The sequence below is a fragment of the Eucyclogobius newberryi genome, unplaced genomic scaffold, assembly GCF_026437365.1.
Source record: "Eucyclogobius newberryi isolate DKJ021-1_F unplaced genomic scaffold, fEucNew1.0.hap1 SCAF_14, whole genome shotgun sequence".
NCBI classification, from domain to species: Eukaryota; Metazoa; Chordata; class Actinopteri; order Gobiiformes; family Gobiidae; genus Eucyclogobius; species Eucyclogobius newberryi.
In genome coordinates, this window is record NW_027315768.1 from 25,288,468 (window position 1) to 25,302,225 (window position 13,758).

The following is a 13,758-nucleotide window of genomic DNA, read 5'->3' on the forward strand; positions in this document are numbered from 1 at the left end:
TGACAGTATTGGTAAGTCAGTATGATTCTTATAGTGAGACTGGACTGTAAATCGGGATGGGGGGGCATACCAACTCTCTCATACCTGTGATTCAGTTCTGAAGGACTCAGACTGCAGATGGCGCTGTCTCTTATTGGGTCAAGATATAAGACTGCAGCACAATCTGTTTAAATCAGCTGAAAACAGACACGTCACAGTCACAGCAGAATGAGCTCCTTACTATGGCTTGTCAGGTCTCACATCTAAAATCCATTGGCTATAAACCTAAAATGGCTGTTGCTGATGTGAACGTTCACTAAAACCAATCATTAAGCACACCACAAGGTAAGAATTGTGGAGCTTCTGAGCTTTTACATTGAGGGTAAATAGGTTCAACTTGTGTACTTCTACAATAGTTTCTTATGAACAAACTGACAGTTTCTGCTGCAACAGAAATTGTTCTATAATTATATCAGAAGACTGAATGAACCTAATTGCATAACTTGTGTCCTCAATATGCAAGAAGCGTAAAGCAAAAAAAAAAAAAAATGCAATAGATGTGTTATAGAGATATGAATTCCATGCCTTGGAGGAAGTATATCTGATAATCATAGACCACCCACAGATGTGTCAGTAACACTAGGTATTTCTATCTCACAAAGCCATTTATTATATTGACTGAAGTGAAGCAAGATGGTTTTTTAAATATATATGTGTGGGGTTCTATGCAACACAGCTAGAAACAACAAGTAGAAAGAAACACTGTTTATTATTAGTCATTTATAAGTAAATAGAAAAATCTGGGATAAAGACAAAAATCTCACAAACAAGACACTGGATCCATAAGAACAAGACAACACAGGATTTTGACTTAATTTAAAATGAATAAATTGAGGTAAGAACATAATTGTGACCTCAGTTTCTTTCTTTCTCTCTTTCTATCCTTTTTTCTGTCATTGTAACACCCTCTAAAGAGGTTTAACTCACCAGCTCTAATCCCATTTTCATCCAAGCAAAATGTAAACGAAACAAAAAAACCTCCCTGGGGCGACCAGGCACATTTCCTTCTGTTTGCAGGACAAGCAACCACTTACAGCTTTATTGATATTACATGCATCTAGTTTGCAATAGATGGATTATCCTGATTGCAGTTTTCATAATACATTATATTTGCTAAATGTACTAGTAAGTATAACATACAATGAATTAACTCCACAATAGATCAGACATATGACGATCTTATTTGAAAGATTATAAAGCAAAACAACACATGTTTCTATTTCAGAGAGTGCATTTGCATGAAATTATAAATAATCAAATCAAATCAAATCAATTTATTTTTGTAAGGCCCAAAATCACAACAACAGTTGCCTCTGAGGGCCACAGGGAGAAATGAAAATAAATGCCGGTAGATGAAACAGACACTTATATGGAACATGCATGTTAGATAATTAGCAGAGCCGCGTGTCCATCGTATCTCCATGTCTCAGCGGGTGCTTCCTTCTGGCTGCAGACGATTAGACTTCTGTCTCTCTCTCCGGACTTGATCTGGTCAATGAAACGTGCTAAAATCACTCAACATTAACGCTGTAATCGCTAATGATAGTACTGCATGACCAAACAGCCTTCCTTTCAACTCCATTCATTTGTAATAACTAGCTTTCCCACAGCCATGATGTTTTAATGGAGATGAATCCATGATATTGTCACTGATTAAAATGTGTGTTGGCATAATGAGCACCCAGAGGAGCACTTGGGAAGCTGTAAGTGGACATTTTGTGAGTGACGGCCTGAAAAGCTGGTCATTATCGGTGTAGAAAATACATAGAAAATCCAGGATATGAAAAGGTGTGTCATTGTTTGCGTGGTTTGCATCGCCCCAACGAGGCAATGAGTGGTGGAGGATAATGTTGTTGGCAGCTGCTGATCATATTCGACTGTAATGAGTCATAACATATAAAGTAATGATCGACTATAAACAAGCCCCCGGAGAGATGAGCGGGGCTTTCACAGCGACGTGGCACCATATTGTCATGGAATTAGACATACACCCGATGCTATTCCTTAACACATAGAGAACACAATTCAACTTAGAATATGAAACGACACAGAAAGATCAGACATTTGTGTGGCATGCATGGGAGAAAACGCGGGGACTGTGTCAGCCAAGCCGTTGTAAGGAGCCTGGCTGACCCTCCTGCGTCTCACCCCCGCGTCTCACCCCGTTTTTTCCCATGCTGGTTGGTTTTATTAGATATTCTGGAATAGGCGGGTCACATTTCTCATTGGTCAGCCTCACATCAAGGCACTTGGTATTTTTCCGTAGAGATCAAGCCTTGGGTAAACATTACCCAGACTCCTCTGGGTTATCACCCCCCCTAGGGTAAACATCCTTTGGCCCATCTTTACGACCCCTTCACAAACAAATGCAGTTTGTCACACACCCGTTCTTCTCTTAGACTAATGATGCAGATAAAATATCACTATTATGCAGATAAAATACATCACAGAAATATAATCATATATTCACATTTTATCACATTTCCCTCCTGTTTATCAAAGCATTAGTCTACTATATCATGTGCCAAACACATTACTCATTTCAGTTTTCAACATGTCTTTCATATTGTTGTTAAAATGACACTTTTACACTTAAAAAATAATGCACATTTCTCAAACATTGAACACACTTCTTTTCTCTCGGCCCACAACATTTCTACTGCATTACTGTCCTAAATTTTGAGTCAGATTGGTCAATCTCTGTAATTTGACGAACAGACAATTTATCTTGTCTATAATTTGTGCGGTGTGATGGGAAATATAGAAGTACAAGCGGAAAGCCCTTAAACCCGCTGCTCTGTGGTCAGTCAGTTTGACTCGTCAGGGACCTCTGGACACCCCAATAGAATCAAATACGTAGTATCAGGTGCTACTGGGACCAGATTGTCCACTAACCTCTCGACCTTGACCCTGCGGTATGGTTCTGGGTGATGCTGGTCTTTGTTATGACCATGGCTGGCCACAAAAGGGATACATAGGCACAACGTCCCACAAGTGTCCCCACATCACCATACGTCCTCTCTTGGTTTCTTAAGAGACCTCCTCCCGCTGCTCGCTTTGCTCACACCTATGACACATATGAACTGGTACATTTCCCATCTCAATTCATAATCTCATTAACATTACATGTAGTTATGTTGTAGCAGATAAAAAAGAACTCTCTTAGTTAGTGCAAACAACTGTGGCTGTATAATATGCCATTGTGTTTCTTCAGCCTCTGTCATGTCAATTATACATTGTACATTATTACACATCATGCATTTCATAACCTTTCAAGTTGATCACTTATTTTCTTCCCTCTATTCCAGGTCTGTGTATGTTTCATTTCCCGGTAAACACAGTTGTGTATGTTGATCGATTGTCCCGATTGTCCCGATTGTCCCGATTGTACCGATTGTCCCGATTGTCCCGATTGTCCCGATTGTCGCGATTGTCGCGATTGTCCCGATTGTCCCGATTGTCGCGATTGTCCCGTGCATAATACAGGTGTTCAGCACCCATATTATTGTCATCACTTGTGATGATGATAACTGTTGATTCTTTTCCCACAGAGTATGGTACTCTGCGCACCGTAGCCTCTGTCTCTCGTTCATTGTAGCAGAGTATCGTACTCTATCGTAGACTCTGGACAAAACTCATACAAACGAAGTCCTGCGTCTGCGATGTTATGGATCTGGTGTTGTGTTGTCCAGACATTTCTCTCACTTTCCCATGAGAGCACCCATGTTCTCGTCCCTCCAATGGTCAGTGTGAGGACGACACGGTGTGGCTCCGTCCACTTTGCTCGTCCACCTGGCTCGTCTCTGTAAACACCACATCTCCAACACGCTCTCTGCTGTGGTGATAAACAAAGTCTTTTCGACAATTCAGTGCATTTCAAACAGTTTTCTTGTTTACAATTTTTTTTAGTAATTATTGATTCGGAATATTTGTTTACACGTACATATCCCTCCTTTTTGAGATATTGAATTCCCATTTCTCAAACTACTACATTTAAACAAAATTAAATAATCCAGATAGTTTACAACGTTCACTAATCCAAGATGTAATCAAGGAAGAGATGGAATTGCGTCTGTCTTCCACTCCGCAATGTCACCTCTTGACCTTTCACAGGTCAGTGGTCACATCCCTGGCTGAGCCCCCCCTTCCACGGCACTGGGCCCCCACCCTGTGTGTCCAATCAGTCTATGTGTGTAATCTTACACTGCCAAACCTGTAACTTGTAAATCTGTTTTACCACCATTTGTTTCAAACTCCAAATGTTTCAAACTCTAAATGTTTCAAACTCTAAAAGTTTCAAACTCCAAATGTTTCAAACTCTAAAATGTTTCAAACTATAAATGTTTGGTGCGTATGTATGTATGTGTGTGTGTATGTGTCAAATACATCAAACAATACTAATTATCTCAATAATTCCCCCGTTGAGCTGGCCATAAGGGTCAGTTCACAACTTAAAATGTTTCACATAATTAATAATTTCACATCTCCTCTGTGGTGTGGCCTGAATAAAGTCACCCATCTAATGTAATATGTGCTAATCTTCTATATGTGCTTCAGGTGAGTTTCAAACTCAATCTCTCACACCTGCTCATGTGGTGCTTTACAAACATTGTGTATTAGTTTGTTCTAACAAGTCTATATGTGTATAAAAATCAAAATGATTCTAAACCTTCCCCTGGTGGTAGTTTTCACTATCTTCAGGTAATCTGCGGGTCTCGTAATGTATTCTTCTGCATTACACTCCTCCCCCCGGGTCCGTCCTGACTCCGTCCTGAGTCCTGTCCAGATTCTTTGCCAGTCAATAGCCCCTGTTATCTCTGGCTATCTTTATGACCCATATCCTCCCATGTCCCCCCACTTCTGCATCAATTGCCTTAGTTAATGACACACAGTCATGTCTTTCCTGGGAGGGCATTTGACGTCACTATTTAACTTATTCCCTGCTTACGTCTACATGCAATACGAGGTTTCCTCATGATAATACAAATAAATAAGTTACTGATATAACTTTTACTATCACTTTACTTACTGCCCGTTCTACTCCTATGTCCAAAAACATCAGTCGTCACTCATTTACCCATATTATCACTTCCCAGGCCTGTGCCTGTATTTGATCCTAAATTTAAAAACACTTCTGTCTTTTCGTCCTGTACTTTCATCTAGTCATGCATTATGGTTACATATTAAGTCCAAAAAGATAATTTTGTCATGTCCAAAAATAAAACAAAACAAAACATGGCTTTGTTTGGTGCACACAAAAAACACAATACCGTAAAAACACAACTTTTGTCTTCTATGTCGGGGACAGGAAGTGTCCTGTCTGTGATCACATTCCCCAAAATATTGGCCATCTATGAAAATCTGAATTCATCTTCATCTCTTATCAAGTTTAATACAATCTGTATAATTGATTGTTGTCAATCAAACAAAACCCTAAATTTGTTGAAATACAGAGCTCTCAAATACTAAAATTTAAAACCAGCTGGGTTTAATTCCTAATTTCATCAGTTCAGAGTGTCCTCTGAGCTGCTTTCTTCCCTTCCTCCTGCCTTGTTGACCCCCCATATCTCCCCCTCTCTGCCACGTCATCTGAGCATACTGGAAGTCTCCCTCCAAAATCCTCTTATGACTTTTCCTTTGTCTTTTTACAGTTTGGGGTGATAATTTTGGCATTATGTGGTATCGGTCGTCTGAGAGAAATGCTACTTGCTTTACAGTCACGTCATATCTCAAGCTTCTAGTAGAATTTCTTATTGATTTTCCACCGGAGATAATGCTAGGTGTTTAAAGATTCACCCGTGACTGCAAATTTTAGATCTCTCAGAATAACGCCTTGTGACCCTTGTAAGATTAATTGTGATTCTCACTTAGTGTTAGTTAATCACTTATTAATCCTCATTCACACATTCACACTTCTCTCTTACTTACTTCGCTCGTGCACAGCGCTTACATTCACACATATTTCCTCAGTAATATTAAACTGGGTATTTCCTCAGTAATACCTAAACTGCGTATTTCCTCAGTAATATGAAACTGGGTATTTCCTCAGTAATACCTAAACTGCCTTGCTTATGTGAGAAACTTATCTCGTCCATAAGTCTACAATATTTTTCCAGTAAATATCAAACTAATGCATAAAAACGTTTTATGGCTAACTCTTTTTCACACACAAAATTTTTGTCTGACCTTCTTTGTCGCCTGTGTTCTCCTGCTGCTTCGAAACGACGCGCTCTCCTCGCGGAGACTGAGGTGCGATGGGCGGCCACGGGAAAAGTGGACTTCCTTTTAGCTGTGCACAGACTTCACCGATTCACCCGTCAATCTCCGCGAAGGGGCTGCTTGTCGTCCGGCTCGATAGGACCAGAAGATGTCATGGAATTAGACATACACCGATGCTATTCCTTAACACATAGAGAACACAATTCAACTTAGAATATGAAACGACACAGAAAGATCAGACATTTGTGTGGCATGCATGGGAGAAAACGCGGGGACTGTGTCAGCCAAGCCGTTGTAAGGAGCCTGGCTGACCCTCCTGCGTCTCACCCCCGCGTCTCACCCCGTTTTTTCCCATGCTGGTTGGTTTTATTAGATATTCTGGAATAGGCGGGTCACATTTCTCATTGGTCAGCCTCACATCAAGGCACTTGGTATTTTTCCGTAGAGATCAAGCCTTGGGTAAACATTACCCAGACTCGTCTGGGTTATCACCCCCCCTAGGGTAAACATCCTTTGGCCCATCTTTACGACCCCTTCACAAACAAATGCAGTTTGTCACACACCCGTTCTTCTCTTAGACTAATGATGCAGATAAAATATCACTATTATGCAGATAAAATACATCACAGAAATATAATCATATATTCACATTTTATCACACATATATATTATATATATATATTATATGCTGGCAAAGGCCATATTTGGATTACAAAGTGACAGCTATTGTCAATTTTATAGCAACAGTCTCCAAAGAACTTTCATCGAGGTCCAGTTTGAGAACATGTCCACAAGCCGAGGTCCGGAACTTCATAGTGTTTCTGCCACTTTTATATTAGAGAGATAGAAAAGATGGTTTTAAAATAAATAGAAATGTGTTCATTTAAAAGTAGATTTTTGGTCGAATATAAAGCTGTGAGAAGTGGGTTCTGATCAGAACATCACACACTGGACTCACTTTCCTCTGCACAAAACAATGCAGCGAGGCGATTGGCTGATTGAAGTTGCATGCAAAAAGCTGGACGTCCCCCTCGTTGCTCTAAAGGGCCGACAAGTTGAGAGTTGTAAAGTGAACTCTGTGAATGAGGGGCTTATCCCGTTCATTCTAAAGTTTCGCGGCAGGACGGGACTGTGCTTGGGTTCGGAGCCGGACCGGAGTCCCCCCATTAGTGACCTGGGTCCTACAGGTTTTACATTTATCAAGACTAAACCAGAACTGGATCAGGAATAAAATGTCCTCATACCAAAGCCAGGACTGAACCACAAAACATCTAGTAATGCTTTAAAAACTCTAAACTCTGAACCACATGCTTTTACTGACAGTGTCTGTGGAACCTTAACGTTAGATTAATTTAAAGTCCAATACCACCTGAGAACCTACAACTAAAGCTATTGAACTTTTGGGCCGCCAGCTCTACAACTTTTTCTGTGTTTTATAACAACTCTATCTGCGAGTGTCACGACGAGCGCACAGAGATTTGAGGGAAGCAGTTGAGATGGAGCTCTGAACATGTGCAGTGACATTCACAGACAAGGGAGAAATGAAAAGTGACACGAGCAGGAGATAGTGGAGTTCAAACCCCTGCAGAGGAGACCACAGACATTTTAGTCACGCAAAATTAGGCCACCTGAAAAGACCAATATCAGGTAAAAGAAGGTGCTATTTTTAAAACGCACCAGGCCAACGTTTGAACCAAGAACTGAAATGCCAGAGCTACAATATACAGGCAATGAAGCTCTTTCAAAACTCTGAACATACAATGAGTTTGACTGATGGGAGGGCAGTATGCTCTTCTTCTTCTTCTTCTTCTTCTTCTTCTTCTTCTTCTTCTTCTTCTTCTTCTTCTTCTTCTTCTTCTTCTTCTTCTTCTTCTTCTTCTTCTTCTTCTTCTTCTTCTTCTTCTTCTTCTTCTTCTTCTTCTTCTTCTTCTTCTTCTTCTTCTTCTTCTTCTTCTTCTTCTTCTTCTTCTTCTTCTTCTTCTTCTTCTTCTTCTTCTTCTTCTTCTTCTTCTTCTTCTTCTTCTTCTTCTTCTTCTTCTTCTTCTTCTTCTTCTTCTTCTTCTTCTTCTTCTTCTTCTTCTTCTTCTTCTTCTTCTTCTTCTTCTCCTCCTCCTCCTCCTCCTCCTCCTCCTCCTCCTCCTCCTCCTCCTCCTCCTCCCCCTCCTTCTTCTAAATACGGAGTGTTTACTGTAAAGTGAGAAAATGACCCCCCCAAATCCCCATAGCATTAGTTCTCATTAAAAGACAGTAAAGGTAACGGTGGATTGACATTCAAACTGTGTTGTCAGTTAATCCACAACCGCCCAACTCTAAATTATTGATTATTATTGAACAGAGGTTATAATGTCAACAAATATTTACAAGATTTGCGTGTGACCTGGTATCATTGGGCTTAATTTGCCTATTTCTGCAAAGTCGTTGTTCAATTAGACAGGGTGCTGAGCCATGAGAATCACTCACCACAAAACAAAAGATTAACAAAAGCCTATTGAGCCTGCAGATTTATACTATTGCATAAAACCACTTGATTTATACAGATATCTCGAGTATATTGATTATGTTGATTCAAAATAAGAGGTTAGGTCTTCACGTCTTCTTCTCTGTTACAATGTGTTCTCCTTGGCTTTTTTCGTAAATAGTTAAATAGACTCCAGTCCTTCTTAATAAAACACAAAAACAGAAAAATGTGGAAATCAATGAAATACCAAGTCTCGTGTTACATACTTCATATCTACAATAGGGAATAATACTGTGTGGTTGAATATGATCTGAGCAATAAGAACTGTTTGTACCATTATTCTCAATCTGGTTTCCTCATAAACATCATGAACAATCCAACGGCGACTTTGTCCATGCGCATCAGGCTGGACATCTGGAAGAAAGCGCTGGAAGAAATGTGCTTTTATGGAGATTTTGAAAGCGTGTCACTTTTTATATTGGCGCCATGTGTTTGCTCACTGCGCACTGCAAACACAAATTATTTGTGCGTTAAAACAGGTTGCGATCAGTCAAATGTATTCGTATTCTGCTCTCGCTTCAAGGTGCACCGCATGTTGCCTTGAATGTTCCACTGTATGGTGTTTAAGTTGCTTATCTCCGTGGCGACAAGCAAGTGGCGCCACCAGACCGAGTTGCTGGTCCTGTTTAAGAACGCATGTTTGAGTAGTAAAAACACCTGCAAGTGAAGAGATGCAAGATAATGTCATGCCGTGGAATATTCCAGACAAAACGATATCATCTCCATGGAGACGAGGGGGTGGCGGACCCTTCAAAAAATTTCAGAAAAAGTTGTATGTGTGAAACAAACAACACCACAAATGCAGTAGGTGATTCTGAGACTAAACCAATTGGAGACCTGCTGACCTTTAGTCATTTTGTCTACGACTAAAAGTTCTATAAGTCAATTATTTTTTATTTTGGGAGGATTTTAAAGGACTCATATTCACAGCAGACAGGACAAAGCATTTAGGGAGTCATCTTGAGATATAGTTGCAAGTTTAATCTCCATTTTTACTGATAAATACGCAGCGTAGTCGTTTTCCTGTGTACATATTTGTAATTGTGTGATCTCGTGGTCTTGTCGGTGCACTTCGGGTACAGACACATGGTCAAATAATTCAGTTTTAAGAGCTTTTGCCAGCAACATGCCCCAAGAATTCTTTCCTGAAGCTTCAATAACATTTGTGTGACATTTGAGAATCACTGTGAAATGCAAATACAAAATACCTTGTGAGTGTACCGGCACTATTTGTTGCCTCGCGTGTCTGTTATGCTGAATAGAGATCGCCGCAGTATATTTTTATTTGTGTTGAATTTGAACCGAACTTGACTCCCAAAAGTTCGCCTTAAAAAGAGCTGCGCCGTGTCAGTTCGAGTTTGACTGTGTTTCGCTATGTTTTCTATACTTGGAATACTTGCTGACGATTGCCATTGAGCGATACTTACATTTGTTTCCCCATCTTTATTTAACAGTGTTGTGCTGGCACGAACTCAAAGGTAATTCCAGGAAAGCCGTGTCGACTCCCGTTCATTGTAAATCACTTGTCACCGGCAGAGACTTTCCTCCTGAATTATTAAATCTTCTGTCCTTGAGACCAAGACAAAATACTGTCAAGAATGGCAATATTTTCACCAGTCGAAATGCAATGTTTTTTAATACTTGCTGCAAGGTGAGAGTAAATCACAGTGTGGCTGATATAATTGAATACAACGGAGGCGATACAACGCAGGTGTAATAAATTCAAATTCATCGACACAGGAGCACACTGGTTAATAGTTGGCATAATGAAACATTTTGTGGCATACAAATAGTTTAACTCCCGAGCGGGCAGCAAAATAAATGTTTAGCGCTGTGGATGGAGGAGGCGCGTTGAAGACTGTTGACAACAATCCAGCTGTAATCCATCAACTCCTAAATTGTGTTACAAATGGCAAACTAGCGCTCCCACTGTATTCTACTCGTAAATATTCATGTGCCTCACCAGTTCTGTTGATGCACAAATGTTTTAATGAGCACACTTATGACAGATTTTCGCTGTTGGAAAATGGGACTTCTGCGTCTTGACATGGCTGTGTTTGTGCTTTTTCCAGTGGTGCTGTTGGATACCACGTCCGTGCTTGGAGAGCTGGGATGGAAGACCTATCCAATCAATGGGGTGAGTTGGCTTTTGTGTTCCTTAAACCCAATGACTTCACGAAAACCTTCTATGATTTCTATATATTTTGTGTCTGCTTCGTAAACCCCCAAGAATTCACGAGTACAAGTTGTATCAATACCCAGATGCTAATGCAGGAGTGTTTTATGCCATTATGCCATTTATGCCTTTTTTTCTTGCTCGCTTATGAATTGATCCAGAGGGCTTTTAAGTAAATGTATAGTCAATTTAGTCAATGTATAGGCTCATCATCCATACCATCAAGCATATTCATGTGTGAACTGGCCTAATATATATGAATAAAGGCGGGAGAAGCTCTGTTAAACCTTTGCCACATATTTGATCCACCGTTGTGACCATGTCTTTGTTGCCTGGTCGTGCAATCATCCACTTTCCTGTATATTATAAGCGATTAGGACGGCAGTGCCTGACAACGGTTTTGCTACGCGGCTCTGTGGAAAAAAAGTTTGACAGCCTTGTACTAATGGATACGAAAATAGCCTTGATACTAGATAATCATTGGAGTATCAAGTATCAATGTTGAAAGGAGGAAAAAACGAGAAAAAAAAAAGCATAGCATCTACTCATTTTGACCTTTCCTGAATAGATTTGTATCAGAACTAGCAGAAGACCACATGGACATATTGCGTTATCACTGTGGTATCAAAATCGGTATGGTTAAATTGACTAATCTTGACTACTGTATTTTCCGGACTATAAGTCGCACCTTTTTTCATAGTGATGGTCGGGGTGCGACTTATACTTATATTTATATACTTATACTTATACTCCAAAGTGACTTATTTGTTATTTTCACACTTGCAACCGCATTTCATACTCCAGTGCAACTTATATATGCTTTTTTCTTCTCTATTATGCATTTTTTAGCTGGTGCGACTTATATTCTGGAAAATACGGTAGTCGGACGTATAAAAACAACACATACTTTACCCGTGTCTATTCTCTATCTAAAAACCTTCAGTCACCATATTTTGACCTATATTTGCTTGGTAATGTCGTTTAAACAATCTCAACATACAATAGAAATTATCATTTGACTTGCCAACTAACGGTAATCGCAAAAATACTACAGATGATTACTAAAATAACTGTTGAATTAAGCCCTAGTATTGACTATTGAGCCTAGTACAAAGTTACAATGTTTGTATCGTGATTGGTGACAACACAAATAAGAATAACTATAGCGTAAAGAATATGCACAGTCCTATAAAGTGCCTATACAAAGTAATGATGTACAGTGAACCCTCGCTATAACGTAAGAGCGGCGCGCGTGAGCTGCGGGGTGAGCTTCAATGTTTTATGGAGTTTTACATTGTATAATAACTGTAAAAAAATAAAGGTTTCTACTTCGCGGATTTCGCCTATTGCGGGTTCTTTTTGGAACGTAACCCCCGCGATAAACGAGGGTTCACTGTATCATTTTCAATCAAAAATACTCTTAACTGGTCATTATTTTATCACCACCTCACGCCACTATATTTGGCCTTGGTCATGGAATATTCAAGCATGTTTTTGATCCACACCGCTCGGTTCACTTGGGAAATGCAGTTACTTGAAGACAGATAATGAGCTCACGTCTCGGAGGAGTGTGTCTTTGTAATGTTCAATCTTCCCCTGTCAGTGCCTGTCCTGTCCGTGTCACTGCCGCTCACAAGAGAAGAATCACTCTATTATTTAACCTGAGGGTGACATTTGAGATGGCAGTGGATTTCAAGAGTTACAGCGGCGTGTCGTGGGCTGCACTTTCTGAATGTTAATTACAATAATCTTCAAAGATGGTATCGCGGCGCCTTGTATTTTTGTTATTGCTTGGTTTGTAAGCCGATACTACAAACATGGGTTCTTCGTGAAATTGTATGCAAGGGTTTATTTTCGGATAACATTTTGCTTTAGTTTTGGTTCGAAACTTACAGCAAATAAGAAGGGGCAAAACATTCCACAAGTATCGCCTCCTCTCAAAGATAAGGTTTGTTTTTGTTTCTACTGCAGACAAACAATTCAAATAGTGTTTTATTTTAAAAGTCTCCTTTAATGCTATTAATATGCAGAAGACAAAGTGTTACGTATGTTTACTTATTTTATACTACTGATAGAGAAACTATACATTTGTAGTACCTCGTATAATAATATAATATATTAATATATTTATTTCTAATATGTCTTAAAATGCACTTTAAAAGCTTCTGATGGCCAATGTTTCATGCGGCTGTGGAGATGGAATGGCCAGCAGAATAGGTTATAACCCTGAATCAATAGCGCTATTAAAAGCACATTACATTTTCATAAAGAAGTGAATATTTGCGTATTATCGAAATGACTGTAATGATCGGGGCCACAATGAGTTTCATTATTATTATTTGATCAATGGCTCTGACCAAAGTTGCTCTTAGTCATCAAAGTCTTAAAGGGGACATCTTTAATGATGGTTTAACTTTGTTTCAATGGTGTTTCTTCATCATTGATTACTCAAAGTTGCATTTTGATTGATTCATGCATGTTTGAGTTTGCGCTGCAACTGAGGTTTGAGTGCTGAGAAAATGTCTGTTTTCACCTCCCCTCTATCCCCGCCCACATCCCTGGACGTGGTTCTATTAGAAATTAAGATCTGCTGCTGTCTACAGTGAAGATGCTTATCAACGTATCAGTTCTGCTGTTTTGAACAAGAAGTCAATGAACCTTATAAAGACACAAAAAGTCTCCTTTAATGCTATTAATATGCAGAAGACAAAGTGTTACGTATGTTTACTTATTTTATACTACTGATAGAGAAACTATACATTTGTAGTACCTCGTATTCCAAAAGCTACTCCGCTAAAATAACCAA

At 39.6% G+C, this 13,758-nt stretch overlaps 1 protein-coding gene across 3 annotated transcripts in view; it reads left to right on the forward strand.

Annotated features, from left to right (window-relative positions):
- The window catches only part of epha3 (eph receptor A3), a 559,788-nt gene that overhangs the window by 333,752 nt on the left and 212,278 nt on the right, over nucleotides 1–13,758 (forward strand). For 2 of the 3 annotated variants that reach the window (XM_072445112.1, XM_072445113.1), the window contains exon 2: nucleotides 10,849–10,913. The exons of the other annotated variant lie outside the window; for it this stretch is intronic. In XM_072445112.1, coding sequence (XP_072301213.1) covers nucleotides 10,849–10,913 — 65 coding nt within the window. The remainder of the gene's footprint in view (nucleotides 1–10,848; nucleotides 10,914–13,758) is intronic. 3 annotated transcript variants of the gene reach the window in all.